General features: G+C 36.3%; 1 protein-coding gene and 1 long non-coding RNA gene across 3 annotated transcripts; both read left to right on the top strand.

Annotated features, from left to right (window-relative positions):
* The first annotated feature begins 279 nt into the window (after positions 1 to 279).
* On the top strand, positions 280 to 1,315 carry LOC149564552 (receptor like protein 22-like). Its single transcript, XM_089818104.1, has one exon. The coding sequence runs from the start codon at positions 301 to 303 to the stop codon at positions 1,297 to 1,299; it is 999 nt and encodes a 332-aa protein (XP_089674230.1). The 5' UTR covers positions 280 to 300; the 3' UTR covers positions 1,300 to 1,315.
* Positions 1,316 to 2,104: 789 nt separating this feature from the next.
* LOC149564551 (uncharacterized) lies at positions 2,105 to 4,179 on the top strand. Of its 2 annotated transcripts, none has more exons than XR_016361853.1 (4): positions 2,105 to 2,234; positions 3,071 to 3,488; positions 3,655 to 3,784; positions 3,889 to 4,179. It is a non-coding gene; the product is annotated as an uncharacterized LOC149564551 (long non-coding RNA). The 2 variants fall into 2 exon arrangements; XR_016361854.1 differs by lacking the exon at positions 2,105 to 2,234 and adding an exon at positions 2,965 to 2,991.
* The last annotated feature ends 17,459 nt before the right edge of the window (positions 4,180 to 21,638 follow it).

Below are 21,638 nucleotides of genomic sequence, written 5' to 3'. Positions count from 1 at the left end.
CCCCTTCCTCTACAAAATGTGAACTTCTTGGATCTTTCAGAGAATCTATTTCATGGACCCATCTCAACAAGAATTGGTAAAATTAGACAAAATCTAGAATTTTTGTCACTCGCAAAAAACAATTTGACTGGTGTCATTCCACATTCTATCTGCGAGTCAAATAATTTAGAAGTTTTGGATTTGTCAAATAACATGCTTAGAGGTAAGATTCCCTCAAGTTTGTGCCAATGCTCCATGTTGTCCATGCTAAATCTAGAAAAGAATGAACTTAAGGGCACAATTCCAAATATATTTGGGAATATGACTCATCTAGAAACATTGAAACTGGGTTTCAATAGGCTAAATGGGAACATACCATCGTCCCTTAGAAATTGTAGTTCTTTGGAAATCTTAGATTTGAGGAATAACAATATTCATGGAGGTATTTCTACTTGGATTGAAAGCTTGCAAAGTCTTCGCATCCTAGTATTGAAATCAAATAGATTTGTCAGCCAAATTCCTTCAGCATTATCAAAGCTACAAAATCTTCAGATATTGGATCTATCAAGCAACAAATTTTCAGGCACTATTCCAAGTGGCTTTATGAACTCAAGTGCAATGACAAATCAGACAGAAAATACAGAAACTCTTGGATTTACAGGCGGTGGTGGCATTTATATAGATAGTATAATCATTAGAAACAAAGGACAAGACATGGAGTATACAAGAATATTGAGATTAGTAAAATGTCTTGATCTATCAGACAACAATTTAACAGGTAAAATACCTTGGGATATTGAATCCCTAAAAGTATTGATAATTCTCAACATTTCCAGAAACCATTTCAGTGGCGAGATTCCAAAATCCTTGGGAAGTATGGTATGGCTAGAATCACTTGACCTTTCCAGAAATGAATTGGCTGGAATGTTTCCTGTTGAACTGATGTATCTTACATATTTGAGCTATTTTGATGTTTCTCATAATAACCTATCAGGAGTGATACCGCAAGGAGGACAAATGATGACATTTGATGCCTCATCTTTTTCCAACAATTTAGATCTCTGTGGCCTGCAAATCAATTTGCCATGCTCAAGAAAACAGCCCGTTTCTTCCAATGATGATGAAGAAAACAAAGAAATGTTGCAAGAAGATATGTGGTGGGATGTGGGAATGGGAATGGGCAGTGCACTTGGGTTTTCAGTTGTAATTTGGATTCTGTGTTTGTACGAATCTTGGAGAGTAAAATGTTTCAGAGTAATGGATGCCACTATTGACTGCCTTTTCACAACATTCAGAAAAAGATTTTACAATACAATATAATGATTATATCTTTTGATCTTGATCTCCTTTACGTCTGTATATTCAACATGAAGACAAAGTAAGTTTAATTCACAAATTCTATTACAAATTTTATCACATATTTTCTTTATATTGAAAATGCTTTTGTAGAGTAGCTTAAAACCACGTTGTACAACTATAATAAACCAGGCACCATCATTCACAAATGGAGCATGTTTTGTTCCTCAATAAATGCAATTTCCTCTTGCTGAAAATAGAAATTTACACAACAAATTCCTTCATATCTTTCTACCATCATTAGTTCTGTGACTGTCAAGTTTCAGAATTACACAGGTACGGAGAACAAACTCAATTCTCATTTTTCATTGCTTTTCTCCACTACAATCTTTGCTCCACATAATGAATGCTAAAATGGACTTGCAAACATTCACCGTACATTATTACAGTATTATTCACTTTCAAAGATTTGATAAACATTATTACTAGTTCTGACCTGTTCTGTTCATTCAATAAATAATGTCTTTGAGATTTTTATTTTTTTATTTTTTTTATTAAAGCATTCAATTTGAAACAATTATATCTCTCCTTGATGGTGCATGATTAATTGCAGGACAATGAGCAGAATGGAAAGAATAATTGATTGAATTATAGGATAAACTTGAAGACTCTGTTTCTCATCCACTTCAGGGAGCGCTGCAGTTCAACCAGAGGTGCTTTTAATTTGAGTGACTGTGTTGTTCCTTGCCTCCGGCTGGATTATTCCTGACAGATCAAGTTTGAATATGATTTCAGTGTGCAGGTTATCTATTCAAATTTCTTATTGTGGTTTTGGTTAACAAGAAATTTGTACGAGTCTTATTTATTCAAGGTTAAAACTGTTAAAAGGAATATGCAACGAAGGCAGTTTATAATTGACCATTTAGTTCAAAGTTTACGAGGCATGAATCAGAGAAAAAGTATGTCCTTTCTACATTATCATTCGATTGTTAGGAATCAGAGAAAATATGCTTGAAGTCGAACAGAGTTTAAAGAAATAATTATTTTACGAATAGTCTTTTTTATTAATTAAAATATTAAAGTTAAAGTTACATATTTTGTGGACAATTGTAGCATCTCTGATTTGTTGCCAGTGTATTGTACTTTCTATGTTGTAAATATTTGATATCTTAAATTGGCAGATTTTGCTGAAAAGTTAAAAGCAGGTCATTGCTGAATGTTTAACATTGTGTTGCCAAGAAAGCAGTTTTTGTGGGGAAAGTACAAAATTAATTTCAGAGCCGATTTGAATGGTAATAAGAATAATTTCAATTTCTATATCAAGCCTCAATATGTTTAAACAATAGCCCTGTTTCAGATATTAGATAGTGCTAACCCTAATAAAATGCTAATTATTATCCGGTTGGCATTAGATAGAAAGATTTTTGAGAACAAGAGGAAGGATATTCGCTCCATTGTCTTCAATTACTTAGCTCGGATAATTGTCTTCTCTTCACAATAACAATTTGGAATACAGGTGATAAAACTCATAAAAGCTTAAATTCCAACAATAGTTCTATCGATTAATTCTAACTGACGAATTTCAATATGATTTCAGTGTTCAGGTTTTCTATTCAAATTTATCAATTTTAATTAGCAGAAAAATCAAACAGGTTTTTCCCGAATGCTGAAGATTGTGTGACCTAGAGTGTGGTGTTTTCAGTGCTGATTTCGATGGTAAGAATAATTCCTCTTTTTATTTCAAGGATCAAGATGTTCAAACAATAGGCTAATTATTGTATGGTTGGCCATACAGAATTAACAACAGAAAGTAATGCTAATGCTGATGGAAAGATTGTTCAGAACAAAAGGAACGACATTGTTCCGATTCTCTTCAAATTTTTGCCTGCGATAGCAACTGTATTAGAGCATATGAAAGGGAAATACAAAGCCTTCTCTTCACAACACCAATCTGGAATGTAGGTGAAAAAAGCTTGAATTCCACCAACTGTTCTAGTACAGAGCATGGGATTTCAGATTTTCATTGAACAAAGATGATTTCATTTCATCAAAATACATTACTAAAGATTTTGTCTTAAAACATAAATGAAACGGCAAACTCAAGGGAAGAACACAATATATTGTTTCCAATCACAAGTGGAGTCTGGACCGACGTATATCCAGAAACAGCAAGCAAGAATCTTTATGGTTCAGGAATTTCCAAGGCAACAGAGGTATGGTTCACAACTCTGGTATTGTTTTTAACGTGTTCAATTTTTTTATGATTATATTCAATTTAGAGTTTTCTTAACTACCATAACCATTGTGGCAACAGAAGAGCTAATATCAGCTCATTCGTATTATTTGAATCGGTTTCCCTAACATTCTTTTTGTGTACAGAGCCATACCTAGAGCAAATAGGTTGCAGAGTGCGGAAGAGCAATCTTATATTTGAATCCGTTGGTTTTCTAAGCTTTCTCAAATGAAGGAAGATTGTTTAAACCTTCTGAACTAATAAAGCTTAATAACAGTAAGCCGAAGAGAATTTGCTTTATTTTCATTGTAACAATTTCAAAATTTCTTTACTTTTGATGATCCTTACATTTTCCATATTTGATTGCAATTTGGCTGCAGGTATTGCCTTATTTATGAGATTTCCATCCCTACTGCGTTCAGGAATCTGTTGTACAAGGAAGATTTCCCACATTTTCCTTCCCAAGCGGGACAATTCCTTTTGCTCCTTAAGATGAGCAGAGTAGCATTGATAGATGTTTGCATAGTGAAGCTCATATTGTCTTTTTCATTATTTGTCAGTCAGGCTTTTAGTCTGTCCAAAGAGCATAAACCAAAGTTGGCTAATTTATTGTAATTCTGTTCATTGATTTATGTATATAACTTGCCCCTTCAATAAATATGTTTTATTTAGGTGGTTGTGTATTGCAAATCTATTATGTGATTATGATAAATAATGGTTTTTTGGTTTTTTTGACTAAAAGAGGGGTAAAAATTTTATTGAATACCAAAGAGAGCAGAACAACACAAGAAACAAAGAGAACTACAAAGCTTTATCCTAGTCCACAAGTTGAACCAGCATCTGAGATAAATCAAGGGGAAGCATCCTATGATCAATAATGTTCCAATTTGGACCATGCTTAGAGGCCCATTTAGCTAGACAGTCAGTCACACCATTCCACTCATGAGGGATATGCATAAAAGACACAAAATCCAGAGAATTGCATAACTGAATGATCTGTTGAATAACTAGAGCCAAATGTCAATCAACATGCATAAGGTTCCTGCTATTCAATAAATTCACAACCACCTGCGAGTCAGTCTCACATATAATTCTTTTCCAGCCATGTTGACAGCACTGTTCCACTGCAACCAAGATAGCCAGAGCTTCCATGAGGTTATTAGTATGGTAACCCTTGTATATATAAAACAGAAATCGAATATCACCAGAACTATCACGCCCAACTCCCCCAATACCAGTCGGACCAGGATTTCTCCGAGAAGAACCATCAGTGTTGATTTTAAGAATACCCACCTTAGGAGGAGACCAATGCCCCTCACGATTAACACGCTGAGAGGGATGCCTAGCTCTACTTCCAAAGCAATTGTGTGGTACCGAGGGAGTAGTGCTCTAAAGAGTAAAGGAAAGGCACTTGTAAATACCAACATCACTAGGATCCAAGCCTCCACCAATATCACATTTAGCTAGTATAGTTTCATGAAGAGAATTAACAATTTTCCCCTATAGGTGCCTGATCTCAAATTGCACATCATGAAAGATCCTCCTATTCCTCTCAAGCCAAACATGCCATAAGATAAGGGAAGGGCCAATAGTCCAAGCAACCTGAAGAAAAGAAGTCTTGGAGGGGGGATGACCCAAACGGTCCCAAAATTCAGACAAAGAGGAGACATGCCAGCACGTGCATCCCCACACACTCCACCAGAAGTGCCAAATCTGTTTTGCAAAGGGGCACTGGAAAAAAAGGTGAGAGACAGTCTCTTCACTTTTGCGGCATAAAACACAGATGGAAGGCACTTGGAAGCCTCGCTTGCAGAGATTTTCCCAAGTAAGACAATGGTTGTAAACTAGAATCCAGAGGAAAAAGTTACACTTAGGCCATGAAAAACTATTCCAAACTGTCTTCCACCAAGAGACCTCCACCTCACCAAAAACTTGCTTCATCAACACAAGGTATCTTGAAGAAACATAATACTTGCCAGAAGAAGCACCTCCCCAAGCCAAAACATCAGGTTCCTGTAGAGAGCTGCACTCCCTAGAAGCCAATATCTAACAAAGTTCCAACCAATCCCCCAGAGAGCCCCCAAGCGGCCAATCAGAAGAATTTTTCCATCTGTAACCCACAACAAGGCCTAGGTTATAAGCTTCTTTGATGATTAAGCTGATAGGCTTATTCCTAGGAGAGTTCTGGTCAGAATGTTGTGACATGCTGGAATTCTAGGATGCCGGAGAGAAGAAAATTTGTTAGAAAACATGAAAAAGTTGTTGGTGACATGTCTAGTGTTTGCATTGACGTTGACATTTCTTATCAACAACCTCCTCTATATGTTCCTTAGCAAGAATGCTTGCACAAATGTAATAGGGTACATACAAGAGAATTTGGCCTTTGCCAGTATTTTCACTTCTTCGGCTAGAGTACGAAACTTTAACTGGAATACAAAAGTTGTAATTATCGCATGGGAAAACAAAATGGTGGTTTTTTCAGGCAATTTTCAAAATAGTTGAATTTCATTCTTAATATATGCAACCTATCGATTTGAGATGAGAGATTTGTTTGTAGAAGGGACCCATGTTTACTGTGTGCACACAAAATTGGTTTGCAAGGAATCATTTCAATTGTATTAGTAGAAGAGAATATATGTGCCAATTCATTTTGAATCATTCTAATGTTCATGGATGTTACTAGTGAATGAAAGATAAAATATTAAATTGTTTATCTAGATTCTTTATAAAAATATTACAACCATTAATATATTTATGAATTGGGAAAATAATTTTTATTTAAAAAAAAACAAAAGGCCTGTGCTAGTAGATATATATTAATATAAAAGATTTTTAACATAAGTAGTAGATGTCAAGAAGTCATAGAAGTTACAGTAGCAATAGAAGTATAGAGTCTATAAGCTTAAACCACAAACTTAGCAGAGAATCAAAGAAGTAGAATTAAGTCTAAATGCTTAATATGTCTAGGAGCAATCATGAACACCACACAAAAATTATAGATTAAACTACGAAAAAGTCCATGCTAGGGGGTTTCTCTGTAACTGCCAATAGGTCTACCAAAACGCAAAGGCTGGCCGATGTCATCACTATGAAAAGAGTATGCATGATTGGTATGGTGAGTTCGAATTTGCAGTCTGTAATTTTATGCATTGCATTCCATTTATCAAGTAAGACAATGTGAACTCATCTAAGCACTCTCCTGTTATCAAAACCCAATTCTTGTTAACTCATATTTGAAGTGGATGTTTCACATGCAAATGGAAATAATCTGACAAGTAAATAGCCTATTCCTTATTATGTGTTAACATTCTTTTATGATTCTTGATCTAGTGGAGTACTCACTTATTCCTAGTTTCAAAAATTTCAAGTTATCAGAGGGAGTATTGTTCATCTCTCTTTTTATTTAAAAAGCACGCAACTAGGAGGGTGAGTTGTAGGTTTTCCTTGTTTCAGTATTGTCTGGTTCGTAAATTTAAAAAGAAAGAGACACGAGGCTAACAACTTTTGAAAATAAAAATAATATTTAATGTAGAAAATGTTTTATGAAAAATAGATTTATATAAATGTATAAAGGCTCTTTTATTGTTTTCACACAATTAAACTCTATTAAACAACTACTAGCCAGTTTGAATCATTCAAATTACCTCAACATTTTTTTTAAATTAATAACTTAATTTTTGTTTTCTTTATTGATGGTAAAGTGCATATCAAATAAAACACATTTTCCTCAAAAGTAAAAACTTTAGAAGTGCTCCTTAAAAAAGTATGTGAATATGCACAATGATATTTTTAACATATAAAGGAACTATTGTGGTATTCAAAACACACGTCCCATTCCTCGCCAAGAATGGGGACCCCCTAATTTTTTTGACTCCCGGATTCACAATTCAAGAGTCGGAAGAAGAAAAATTCGTTTAAAAGTTAGTCTTAGATTTGAAAAACATAAAACAAAAAATAAAAAATAAAAAATAAAAATAAATTAATTAATAAAAAAATATAATATAAAACTTTCAAACCAAAAAATAAAAAATAAATAAGTCCTCAAAGGGGACGTTCTTTTTTTTCACTTGCATTTTTCTCTCTATCCAATGACTGATCAGGTTTTCTTTCTCGTGATGCACAAGTAACATAATCAGATGACGTCCACAGCCAAATCAGCAACGAAACCAGTTGTTTACAAGTTCCAAGGCGTAAACCCAAAATCAAGGTTACTCGATGAGTACATTGAGATTAAAGATACAAACCTTGGACACACCGACTTAGGAGAATTCTTGAGAGTTAGCAACAATCCGACAGAAAAATCATCCTTGAGGTCTGCATTAATCCGATCTAAATTAGTGAATGCAACATCACATCCAATGTCGGTATAGTCAGTTGAGTTGATCATGACCCTATCTTGGCATTTTATTCCTAATGAGGGGACAGTTAAGAGCATCACCGGAGAAGTGGTTTTGGTTCTACGACCTAACAACATCGAGAGAGTTTTACATCTACCTAGAGTAGATCAGTTCATCGGACTCTCCAACGAAGTAGATGAAAGATGGTATAAGGATCATCACCAAGAGGCTATCGACATCATACATTCCTTATACTTCATTGAGAAGCCACCTTGGAGAAAGATAATCAGCAAAGTGGATATGACTCAAGGATACATGAAGGATGACATTAGATACTCCATTATTCTTTTGAGCAAAGTCATGGGCTTACCTACAACAGGTCATCTCACTCCATTCACGATCAACTTCATTGAGACTATTAGGCATGCAAAAATACCACTAGATTGGGCCACCATGCTAAGCAAAAACTTGTGTGATCAGTTGAGGATAGTAAAGAATAATAAGAAGTTCTATATGACTTCTTATGTGGTGTACTTACTTGCAGCTAGGGCAACGAGCTATCCTGGGTTATACAAGAAAGGTAGTATGCAGGACCCTAATGCATGGCCATATATAATCTATCCTTAGTTGGTGAAGAAGAAGCTTTCGCCACAGAGAAAATAGTACAAGATTGTAAATGATGCCTTCATCTTTGCCATCATTCAATTCATAGAGGGAGATTATGGGAAGAGATTGTCCAAGGAAACATAGGCACAGATCATAGCTCTCAAAGCATATTTCATCTAGTTCAAGACATTTACATACATTCGGGTAGGTGGTGCATCTATAAATCCGAAGAAACTCCCAAGGTACCCTAGTGACAAGTTGGTCCTAATGGAAATATCCTAGCAGATTGAGTCAGCTTATGAGAGGATCAAAAGACAACAGAGACCTTGTTGGGATTGGTCTTTTTTAGTTGGAGCATATTAGGTGAAGAGAAAGCAAGATATCCTGACTTTCAAGTGGGAATGGGAGAAATACCCTCTTGAAGAGTATAACTCTCCTCGGCCATTCTTTGACAATGTTGGTAAAGTGGAAAATTTGGTAGGAAAGGAGTTCTATCATGAGGATGCCATTGAAGATCATTGGATGAACGTCACAAATGACTATTATGTCTGCATTAGAGACTATTGTAGGATGACTTTGTATCTAGCAGAAAAGGCTCTCCATTTGACCATCCCTAATGAGATAAGGCTACAAGACTCCAAGGAATTATTGGATCCCCTATTCAATACAGATAAAGTTGGTGAGAGACCCATTCTGAATGCAGAAGTTGATAAAGAGGAAGGAGATGATATTAATCATTGAGTGAGACATGTCATTCAAATGACAAGGATTTGGATTAGGAAACCCTTTGCACTTGATCCAATTTTGGATACAGTGATCTTCCATGTACATGCTCACCCAGAAAGGGGTAAGGGAAGGAAAGTCATAGTTCCTATCTTTGCACTCCAATCTCCTATCAAACCTGAAACAGTCTACCAGTTTGATCGTCCAGTGGGAGACTACCACCCTTCAGAGAGGAAGGTAAAGAGGAAGAGAGCCCTCCTTAGAGGATTTAGATGGAGCATGTTGAAGAATAGGTCTCTTCCTAGCAATAGGAATTGAGTCCGCAAGAGCCCTAGGATGGTGGAGCTTCTCATATCTAGGTTGAATTTCCATTGCCTCCTATTTTGTCAAGTCAACAAGAAGAGGGAGAAATTCTAGAGACCTTGATTCCTCTAATGCACGAAGAGCCCGCTTCTCCTATGGTTTTGCAGAAACAAAAGAGGATCAAGGTTAGAATGAACAAGAGGCAAAGAGTTTGTAAAAGATTAGTGCCTAATTCATCTATTCCTGAGACCATTCCAGATGAAGAATCAAATGAGGAGGAAAAATAATCAGATGAGGAGGAAGAACATGTACCCTTACAAATGAGAACTCAGTTGGAAAAAGCCACAGAATTGGAGAAAAGAAAGAGTACCACAAGTACCCTACCACCCACCCAAGCAGAACTTGTAGAACTCTCTTCTTCGGAAGATGAAGTGCAACGATGGGTGAATGAGAAAAGGGAGCAAGGTGAAGATGTTCTCTCCATCCCAGATTTTGATTTCATGCCTATGGATACAAAGTTAGTTGGAGATAAGATTAGAGACACCCCTACAAGTGAACTTCGACAGCAAAACTGGATGCAGATGCCACCAGAAACACAAGGTCCTCATCTCACTCCTCCATCTCCACCATAGGTCACGATGGTAGATAAGGGTTCAGTCACTCCTCCACCTCCAATTTTAGAAGAGGAACATGTTCAAAAGGAACCATCATTACAAGAGCAACCAGAACCAAGGGTTATTTATGAGCCATCAAGGGAGGCACATATAGTAGAATGTGTACAACAATCTTCTTAGGAAGTTGAGGATCAAACTACAGGATCTACAGAGACCAAGACTACAAAAGAAGAGTCCTCACAGCAAGAGACTCCGAGCAAGAGTGATCAAGGGAAGGAGGTAGTTGAACACATCCCTTCATCATCCAGAACCAAGGTTGTAGAGAGACATATCCGAAGATAGTTTTAGAAAGAAATAATGAGAAGTGCTAAGCATCAGTTCCGTACTTCAGAGGATGATATTTGTGATATTGCAGAAATTTTGAACAAGCCTGAGTCTCCATTACATGATGCAATGCCATTGCATTCATCACTTCCATACAGAACAAGGACTTATTTGCACAAGTGGCTCACCCTCTCGAAGGTACCAATACAGAAGCTGTTAGTCTTGAGGAATATGGAGTGAAAGATATTATGTTAGGAAAGCCTACACGAGATACATCCTGATAGATGATGACTATGGGAGTCAAAGAGGTTCTTAGACACATGGAACATGATGAGATTGAAATTAGAACACTTCATAGATAAGTTGAGATCCTAAAGGGATATCTAGCTAAAGTTATAGGTCCTCTTGATGCTGATTGCCATGAGGAGACTTTGAATACCATTCTTAGAGAAGGGGAAGGTGTATTGTTGGGTAAAACTAAGGTTCAATTAGATGGCCTTTATATGGATATAGTTGAATCAAAAATTACCCCTAAAATGTCAATCTGGGAATTGTGGACTTGCGAGAGATATCACGACTGTTTGCTCAAGGGGTGAGGATAGGAAATCAAGAGGTTTATGAGTGCAATTATTACTTGTCAATAAATTGAAATATCTAAATTACCACACATCTAAGACTTCTTTTACAAATGGATTCTAATCTAAAGTTCACACCTGGAAACAAAACACAATGTCTTTATGAATGCTATGAATATTATCAACACACTTTAAACAATTAATCACAAATATTTTTAACACTCCTTTAATTGATTAATCCTAAATACTATTAACAATCAATTACAATCTTTTAAACAATTAATCTCAATGAATGTGTAATCTGCTTAGACTGTGACAAGAAGTTGTTTCCAACGAGCTGGTTTAAAATACAAGATGCAGCAAGAAGTTGATAAAGGGTGACGGGGGATATTGTGAATGGCGATAGAAAGTTGTGAGTATGATAAATATTATGGTTTAACGACTGAAAGGATATAGTAAAGGGAATATAGAAGATGATATTATGAGTACCAAGGCTGAATGGGAGCGGTAGGAAGAATAGAATGAATAGTATTATATAACATATTTATGTATTAACATCAAACAATTCCTTTATAAGACTGTCGCAATCAATAATTCCATCAAACAATTGAATTCATGATTAATTAGCAAGCTTTGTGTGAATTTGATTAGCAAACATATATGGCAACCTTATTATAAATGCACACAATCAAAACTAAGAGAAACACACACAATCAATAATACTGAAATACTTACAAAGTAATCTACTAGAATCTCACCAAGTTTCCCAAGAGGGGGCCCTCCTCTAGTTTACGAGGTGAGAGATAAAACACCAACTGCTACTTGAAAATTGTGCTTAAAATTTCAGAGGTAGTCTGGAATAGAGTATTTTTATAGATTATCGATGATATGTCTTTTAATTCACATTCACTTATATAGCCTAAAATCTTTAACCATATTAAAAACTACCTAGAATGGCTGCTGGCCTGTTTCCTAAACATGGATAATAGTTTGTTTTGGTCGCTGGCCATACATAACAATTTATAAAATTGTCTGGCTAAAATAGCATATGGCCAAAATAGAGCCATTCAAAACTATTTACTTAATGTAACAAAACGATAACTTCAAAAACTATTCTTCCAGCTGAATGGCCGACTCCATATTCTCGCATCTTTAGTTCTTGTAGCAGAATAGATCACAATATATCAATATGCATACATTAAACATCCACTCTTTTCAAGAAATATTTCAAACCTTAAGACTTTATTAAATGCATTATATTCCTCAACAATTAATGGCATAATAAGGGTTTAGACAGGCTTAAGACAAGGAAAAAGTCATAAAGAGTATACAAAAACAAAAGTAGTTTTCACACCCATCATTCCCCCCAGCTTAGAGGTTTTCCATGTCCTCATGCAATTGAGGTGTTTGGCTAGATCCAATAGGCTTCACATTAAGTATCTTTGTATCTGCTTCAACTCTGGTTGCACCAATGGTTCCCTTTTCCTGAGAGACGAGTGCTTGTAACTGTAATTGCAACTGTTGATTGGATTGTTGGAGTTGAGTGACCATTTTCCATAATTGTGCATTAGAAGAGAGTGACATACCCCATTTAGCATCAAGAACTTCATAAATTCCACTTGTTCCTGTAGCAATTGGATTAGGGTCATTCTGAACTATAAGAGTGACAAGGAGTTTATGTTTATTAATATCAACCATCACAAGGGCAGTTTTAGGAAGAGGATGCTCGACATTTATACCCTGATAAAGGACCACATTAGTATGGGTATTGGAGTGTTCCTGTATTACGGTCTCTTCTTGTTGAGCATGTTCTTCATGGACATATTTTTGTAATTTTGTAGTTTCAAGATCCTCCTGCTAATCTTCCATAGTGCCTCTTCGTCATTAATCTCAACATTAGTGTCCTCCCCAACTTCTTCACCAAATACTTTGCTAAAATTAGTATCATGGTGTGCAATTTCTTCTTCATTTTTTTGTTCAAGTGGCTCTTTTTCTTCAAAAATTGGTTTCTCATGGGTAGAATCTTCTTTTTGCTATTTTTGTTTTTTATTTCTACGCTGTTGGTTCCTTAGCCTTCTTCTGGGTGTTCTTTGTCTAGGGTTCTTTTGTTCTCAAAATCTCCATACCATCTACGGATTTTATTGTTTCAACTAACCCTTGTAACTTATCAGGGGCATGTTGTTTTTGTCATGTAATCATGGGATGAGGGCTGAGTTTTGAGATTTCCCGTTCCGCTTTTCCTTTAAGCTTTAAGGTTTTTTCTTTCGGTAGGCTTGAGGATTTCAAACACCGCTTTTTGGAAGAACCGGCTTCAGGGGTATCATTGGCGGCAGGATGTTGAGGATTTTCCATAGGGGTCTGATTCACAAATGCGTCCCATTCAAGAGCTAGTTGAGCTAGGCGAAGGTTATGGTTGACAATGAGCTTAATTAATCCATGGTGGGCCAAGGAATTAGCATGCCCCCAATTTTATTGGTCACAAGACCATTTTAAGGAACAAAATAGGTAATAGGGAAAATTAACAAGAACACCATATCGCAAATCTAACATTAAGCAGAAATGTTGGGCAAATACATACTTGAACTGCCCTTCGCAGGTGATGTAATGAATTAAGAATTTTGCTACAGAATCTCATGGCTCTAGAAGTGATTTCCTTGCTACCCCTTGCCCCTGGACATTCTCAACTGATTCTCCTCGCTGTAAAAACTACTTTTTGTGAGGCTTCAAATCTGTAACCCTGGATGATGGAGTAGGAAAGAAAAGGTCACCAATTTGGAGTAAACTAGTGACTTTTGCAACTGTCCCTACGTTCATAGGAAACTGTAATCCTCGAATAGTAGCATGAGTTACCTGAAATCCTGAGGCAAATTCTGGGGCTATGGTCACATCAAATCCACACAGGTGTTTGAAGAAGGTTATACATCCAGCATGAGTAAAAAATTTTAGTGCTTCCTCATCAGCATACAACTTATCCAAAGATTTTGGCTCAAAGCGAAGATGTTTTCCCCCCATGACAAGTGACAAAATTTGAAAGGTTTATCACAGTGGAGAATAAGTGAAAAACAACAACGAAAATGAAAATGATAGGAAATATGAAATAGATTTAGCAACAAGGAAATGAGGATAATACCATCAAAAAGTAGTAATAATGGCATGATAAATATAATTAGTTGGTAAGGACAAAAGGCTCATGTATAAGTGATGTGGCACAGAATCGTGAATAATAGAGAGAAGCGTGTAATAAATGGTGTGGAAATGATGACTCAATAAGGACATATGATAACATGGCACATAACCCCCCCATCTTAAGTGGTTGATCCATCCCGAGCATGCCAAATAATCATTAAGAAAATAAAATACAAAAAATAAAGCAGAAGGTGAGAAAATACTTCCTGACGTGGGGACATCGAGGAACACGAGGTGAAGGCGTCAGAAAATCCAAGGAGATCGTCATAGCAAAATAGGATAGAGCTACCAACCGTGAGGAGAATGATAGCAGGCACGTGAGGAGGAAGAAATAATCCACCGTAAAAAGATTTGCAAGGAAGCGACCACCATAGTGGAAAGAAACATTGCAGTGTAGGCCACCGAAGAATGCGAAGCGACAGGAGGTCCATTTTGGAGGAACGCCAAGAGAATGGTGACATGATCTAAAAACCTAGTGTCACAACCAACAAGGAAGAAAGAAGTGTGACAGGAACAAGGAAACCTCCTATCACAGCACCAGTTTTTTAAAAAAAATTATTTATTTATTTATTTTTAAAATTTTTTATTTTGAATTTATTTACAACACAATAATGCCAAAAAATTAGTTTTCAATGAAGTATCGCCTGGAAGCACTGGCAAACCAGTTTTCACGTCCAAGAGGTCGAATAACTACAAGTCGCTGGATTACCCAGTTTTCAACAAGTAGTTGGCCAACAACGCCAGAGACCTGGTTTTCATTGTTGGATCTTGATTCTTTTTTTTTTGGAAATTTAATAATATATATATATATATATATATTTAGTATATGATATATTATCAATACTAAAGGAGACCAAAGGGAACCATGGTGAGTTCCTTGGCAATCTCTAGAAAGAAAGTGTCCTTCGAGAGAGGCCTCTTATATAGCTTCAATCGATGACCATTAACAAGAATCTTGCAACATTCGAAATCCACAATGCAGAGTTGAACCACACCATTTTCATACACATGGTCAATTTCATAAGGTCCAAGCCACCTTGTATGAAATTTTCCTTTAAAATCCTAGAATCAGGAGTCGTATAAAAGTGCCCAATCACCAGGCTGAAAAGAACATTGACGAATGTGTTTTTCATGCCACAATGTTTGTTGATTTTGAACAAGTTTAGTATGAAGAAGTGCTTCTTGATGTAACTTATCAAGGGAGTGGAGTTGTGTTAGGCATTCCTTTTGAGCATTAGAGAGACTCAATTTGAGTTCAAGTGTAGTTCGAAGAGTCTTAATCTCAAACTCAATAGGAAGTACAACCTTCTTACCATAAACCAATTCATAAGGGGTCAGACTAGTGGTGGTCTTCCACGTAGTACGATAGGCCCACACAACTTCAAAAAGTTGTGTGGCCCAATCACTCTTATGAAGTGCAATAGTTTTGGTAAGAATATTCTCCAGTTCCCAATTAGTCACCTCAACTTGTCCATTCACTTGAGGATGATAAGGTGATGATTTCCTATGGTGAATCTCATATTCCTTGATTAATACAGAAATAAGGTCTAAAGTGAACTGAGGTCCTTGATTGGTAGTAATTTTGCATGGAACACCAAAGTGAGTGAAGATTTTAGAATATAAGAATTCAGCAAGTTTGGTATCCTTGGCATGTTTTAGTGCAACTACTTCAACCCACTTTGTGACATAGTCTATGCAAACAAGAATATATTCCTTGTTTTTGGAAGGTGGGTTAATAGGTACAACAAAATCAAGACCCCATTTTTCAAAAGGCTCAATAGAAAGCTGAGGGTGAAGTGGCATTTCATCTGATCGTGTAAGACGACCCATGCGTTGGCACTGGTCACAATGTTGAATGTAACGTCTACAATTCTTATGGAGTGTAGGCTAGTAATAACCTGCAGTCAAAATCTTGTGAGCAATTCGTTGAGCAGCAAAGTGTCCTCCACAAGGTTCAGTATGACAAACACAGAGAATGTCAAAGACATCTTCCTCAGGAATGCAGCGGCGCATGATATTGTCAATGCTGGTTCGGAATAGAAGACCATTAATCCAAGTATACTATCCACTAAGGCCACCAACTTACGACGGTCACGAGGGGAGAAGTGTGGTGGACATTTGCATGTAACCAAATAGCTGGCAATGTCGACATACCATGGAATTTTGGCAGAGATTGAAAAGAGGTGTTCGTCACAGAATGAGTCATCAACATAAACAACTTCATTATCTGACTGAGGTATTCAGGACAAGAAATCTGCAAGCACATTTTCTCGACCAGGGTTATCAAGTATAGTGACATCAAATTCTTGTAATAAAAGTAACCATCTAATAACCCTACCGGTTACCACAGGTTTATTCATCAAAAATTGAATTGCTGAATGATCAGTATGAACAAACACCTTATAACTAGTAATGTAGTGCCAAAATTTATTAATAGCATAAACAACAACTAAAAATTCTTTTTTTAGTTACCGTATAGTTTACCTCAGCACCAGTGAAATTCTTGCTAATGTAGTAGATTGAATAGAAGAGATTGCCCTCCTTTTGTCCAAGTACTGCTCCCATTGAGAAATCAAAAGCATTAGTGTGGATCTGGAATGGTAGTCCCCAATTAGGACCTCTAAGAATAGGAGTAGTTACTAACTTGTTCTTAATGGTTTCAAAGGCCTCTTAACATTCGGGGGTCTAGGTGAAAACATCTTTAGCTAATAAGGCAAAAAAAGGAGAAGCAATTTTACTAAAGTTCTGAATGAATCTCCTATAGTATTCGGTGTGACCAAGGAAACTCCGAACATCTTTTTGTGTCGAAGGTGTGGGGAGATCTTGAATTATTTGGATCTTTTTGGGATCAACCTCTATACCTTTTGATGAGATTAAATGACCTAAAACAATCCCTTTTGTCATCAACATATGTCATTTCTCATGGTTTAAAGACAAATTAGTATCAATACATCGCTTAAGCACTTTCTCTAAGTTATCTTTGGCTTCTTCAAAGGTATTTCTATGAACAGTAAAGTCATCCATATAGACTTCTACACAATCATTAACTAGATCAGCAAAGATGCTTAATACTGCATGTTGAAATGTTGCAGGAGCATTACATAACCCAAAAGGAAGAACATTGTATGCAAAGGTTCCCCATGGGCAGGTAAAAGTAGTTTTGTCCTGATCTTCTAGGGAAATGCAGATCTGGTTATAACCACTAAATCCATCCAAAAAGGAGAAGAATTGCTTCCCTGCAAGAGTATCCAAGACTTGATCAATAAAAGGTAATGGAAAATGATCTTTCTTAGTAGCCTTATTTAAAGCTCAATAATCAACACAAATACGTCACTTACCATTTTTCTTTGGAACGAAAACCAAGGGAGATTCCCACCTACTATCTAAAATTGGATAAATAAATCCAACATTCAAAAGTTTTTGGAGTCCCTCTTTGACAATATCACACAAGGCAATATTGAGTCAGTGTTGTGGTTGTCGAACTTGGCGACTTCCCTCCTCAATATAAATGTGATGGGTACAAGTGTGAGGATGAATACTGCACATGTCTTGATATTCCCATGCAAAAGCATCTTTATGTTCTTTAAGCATACTTATGAGATCCTTAACCTGAGCTAGTGTTAATTGTGGATTAATATTAAGGGTATACCCCCAGGTAGGATTTCCATAGGTTCGGATGAGGTAGGTCTTGATGATGTTTCTGGTTTTTCTAAAGATAATAATGGACTATATAAACATGAATGTGGCAGAAGTTGATGTAACGTGAGAAAGTGTTGAATGGATATAGGATTGCCAACTAAAGGAAAATTCCCAAAAGGATAGTCAACAGTCATGTGAGAAGGAAAAACCATAGTTTCCAAGATATCATTAGACCCATACCTATTCTGAAGAAAATTTACTAGAATGGCCTCATCAGTAGGATCTTCAAAATACTGTACTTAGCCAATGGTGAGGACTAGAACATAGTCATCTGAATCACTATCGACCCAGGTTGGATCCTTGGTATCTAATAATGTTTGAGCAAGAGGATATAAGGTTAACTCTTTTGTTTGCTCACCATTAGAAATAATCATGTTACCTAATCAACAACTAATGTGGGCATTGGTAGCTGCTAGCCAAGGTCTTCCAAGAATGAGAGGATATCCCCCCAACTTAGCTTTAGGCTTAAGGATCATGAAATTGGTTGGATAATCACAACTATCAATGGAAAGAATGACATCTTCTATAACCCCTTTTGGTCTGACTAAGGAGCGATCAACCATTTGAAGCACTATAGGAGTAGGTCTAAGTCCTTCTAAGGATAATTTTATTTTTGTTTCATTTGTCATTACATTTATAGCAACACCTAGATCCACAAGTGTGTTAGGAATAACAATTGTACCGATACTTACCTAGATGACAGGACTGCAAGGATCTACATATTTTGGAATACTAATATTCCCCAACATTAATTCTGCAAGTTGTCCAATCACTTGAACAATTTTTGGATCCTTCTTTTTCTTACGTCAGGTACATAATTCTTGTATTGTCTTGTTGTATACTGGTACATCCTTAAGAGCCTGCAAAAGAGGAATTTTGATGTTAACATTGCGTAATTCATTTAAAATATCCAACTAATGATGTGCCGGCTCTTTAGACTCTGGCTTATGAATGAATCAATTAGGAAAGGGTGGTTCTTTTTTTGGCTCCTCTTCAGGTTCATCTGGGATCTCTATGATAGTAGGTCCTTTAAGAGCTTTCCCAGATCTAAGGTGTACACCATCCAACTCAACTGAGTTAATAGGATAGGTGGGCAAACTATTCACTTCAGTGTGATAGATTGGTTAAGGAGGTTTATTATTGGGATTTGGATTTGGTTGAGTTGGCATGGATGTGGGTTTAGGTGGTTGTGGTGGATTGAAGGTGGGTTCAAAGAAGATGGAGGTATGGGAGGAAGGAATTTTTGAGGCTGTTGGTAGGGGATTATTAATGGTGGTGGAGGAAAGGACTGTTGCAAAAGATAAGGTTGCATATACGGTTGTGAAGGTTGATATGATGATTGAGGAGGTGGATATGCAGGTTGCGGCCTCCATGTTTGATGCCATGGCTGTGTACTAGGCTGAAAGCTTTGGGGCCATTGCTGATAAGGTTGAGGTTGTTGATAACCTCCATACCATGGGCCTTGGTTAAAGAATTGCTGAGGTGGTCCAAAAAAATATTCATTGGAGAACCCTCTAGGTAAAAATTGGTGTCATGGAGCCATATAATAAACTGATTCTTTGATATATTCCATAGGAATCATCCCTTCAAGAAGCTTCCTCAAGTGATGCTACATGGGTTCAATTATAAGGGAAATCCTCCAGTCCATGCTTCTTACGACAAGTTGGACAATATACGGCTAAGGCCTTTTCAGCTTCCTTGTGTTTCCTGCGAGAATACAACATGTCAATTTGTTTGCCCATATGATTTAATAAGTCAGTTTTAAGATCTTCAAGTAAATTACCAATTTCACACTTGGAAATACTTGATACATTATCCATAGTAGAAAACTTACTTGAATTCACGCAAATAGATCGATGAGACTGTGAATAATTCTTACATATATCGCAAATATCTTCAAAAGACATTTTAGAAATATCATCTTTTCCAATCAAATTTAAGGCATCCATGGTTTCATTGTGAATTCCTCTTAGGAAAAGCATCTTGATGGTTTTTGAATTTAGATCAAGACATCATGAGCATTGTAAGCTAAAGGAAAAATGTTCGAAGAAATCTTCAATTGACTCTTCTTCTCGTTGAGTCATGCAAAAGATTTCATCCCATACTTGGTCTTTCAGTACTCCTGATATTTTGATAGAAAAGCATCTTTCATTTGGTTCCATGTCCTAATGTCCCTAAGAATCATAAACTATCGTAATGTAGCATCTTTCAAAGTAGCTAGAGAGAGCTTTAATTTTTGTGCATCACTTTGATAATCATAGCTATTACAAAGGACATCAAATTTGAACATGAACATATCAGGATCCTCGGAGGTTAACCCTCAAAATATGGGAAGTGCTAAGTGAGGGATATTTTTCATAGGAGCATCATCAATGGGAGGCTGAATAGGAAATTTGAAGGTTGTTTTATGTTGAACAATTTCATTCCTATTGTTTTCAACATTATTTCCCCCTACATTGTTGTTTTCGACATTGTCAGCTCCATGACTTCTTCCAAAACTTTGGTTGCCCAAGGTGTAAAATATGTTTTAAAGGGTTGTTCCTGAGGCTCTGGAGGCTTACTACACCTAATCTCGTATGATTTTGCAAACTGTTCAGCAGTTTCGAAGGGTGTAGTAGGAGAGGTGAATCGAGAGAATGGCTAGATTTTAACTTCACTGCTTGGTTTGGTTTCAATGGTTGATGGATTTTTCTCTTTTCGTGATTTTTGATTTTTTGAGCTACCTACAAATTCATTCTTAACAAATCTACCTTGACTATCTCTAGGCCTATTCATGCACCTAAATGATTTACTACAGTGGAAACCAAAGGTAATCTCCTAAGCAAGGTCGACAATTGCTCAAGATTTCTCAAGTGCTCATTGTTCCTATCTTGACTTATTATAATTTCACGCATTTAATATCTCTCCTTGGCAACGGTGCCAAAAATGTTGGGTAAAAATGAGGTTCAATTAAATGGCCTTTATATGGATATAGTTGAATCAAAAATTACCCCTAAAATGTCAATCCAGGAATCATGGACTTGCGAGAGATATCATGGCTATTTGTTCAAGGGGTGAGGATAATAAATCAAGAGGTTTATGAATGCAATTATTACATGTCGATAAATTGAACTGTCTAAATTACCACACATCTAATGCTTCTTTTACAAATGAATTCTAATCTAAAGTTCACACCTGGAAACAAAACACAATGTCTTTATGAATGCTATGAATATTATCAACACACTTTAAACAATTAATCACAAATATTTTTAACACTCCTTTAATTGATTAACCCCAAATACTATTAACAATCAATTACAGTCTTTCAAATAATTAATCTCAATGAATGTGTAATCTGCTTAGACTATGACAGGAAGTTGTTTCCAATGGGATGGTTTAAAATACAAGATGCGGTAGGAAGTTGATAAAGGGCGACAGGGGATATTGTGAATGGCGACAGAAAGTTGTGAGTATGATAAATATTATGGTTTAACGACTAAAAGGATACAATAAAGGGAATACAGAAGATGATATTATGAGTACCAAGGCTGAATGGGAGTGGTAGGAAGAACAGAAGGAATAGTATTATATAACAGATTTATGTATTAACATCAAACAATTCCTTTATAAGATTGTCTCAATCAATGATTCTATCAAACAATTGAATTCATGATTAATCAACAAGCTCTATGTGAATTTGATTAGCAAACATATATGGCAACCTTATTATAAATGCATGCAATCAAAAGTAAGAGAAACACATGCAATCAATAATACTAAA

The sequence above is a fragment of the Cupressus sempervirens genome, chromosome 3 (assembly GCF_028749045.1).
Source record: "Cupressus sempervirens isolate cs-2001-9-10 chromosome 3, ASM2874904v1, whole genome shotgun sequence".
Classification (NCBI taxonomy): domain Eukaryota; kingdom Viridiplantae; phylum Streptophyta; class Pinopsida; order Cupressales; family Cupressaceae; genus Cupressus; species Cupressus sempervirens.
This window is presented reverse-complemented; position numbering and strand designations above follow the sequence as displayed.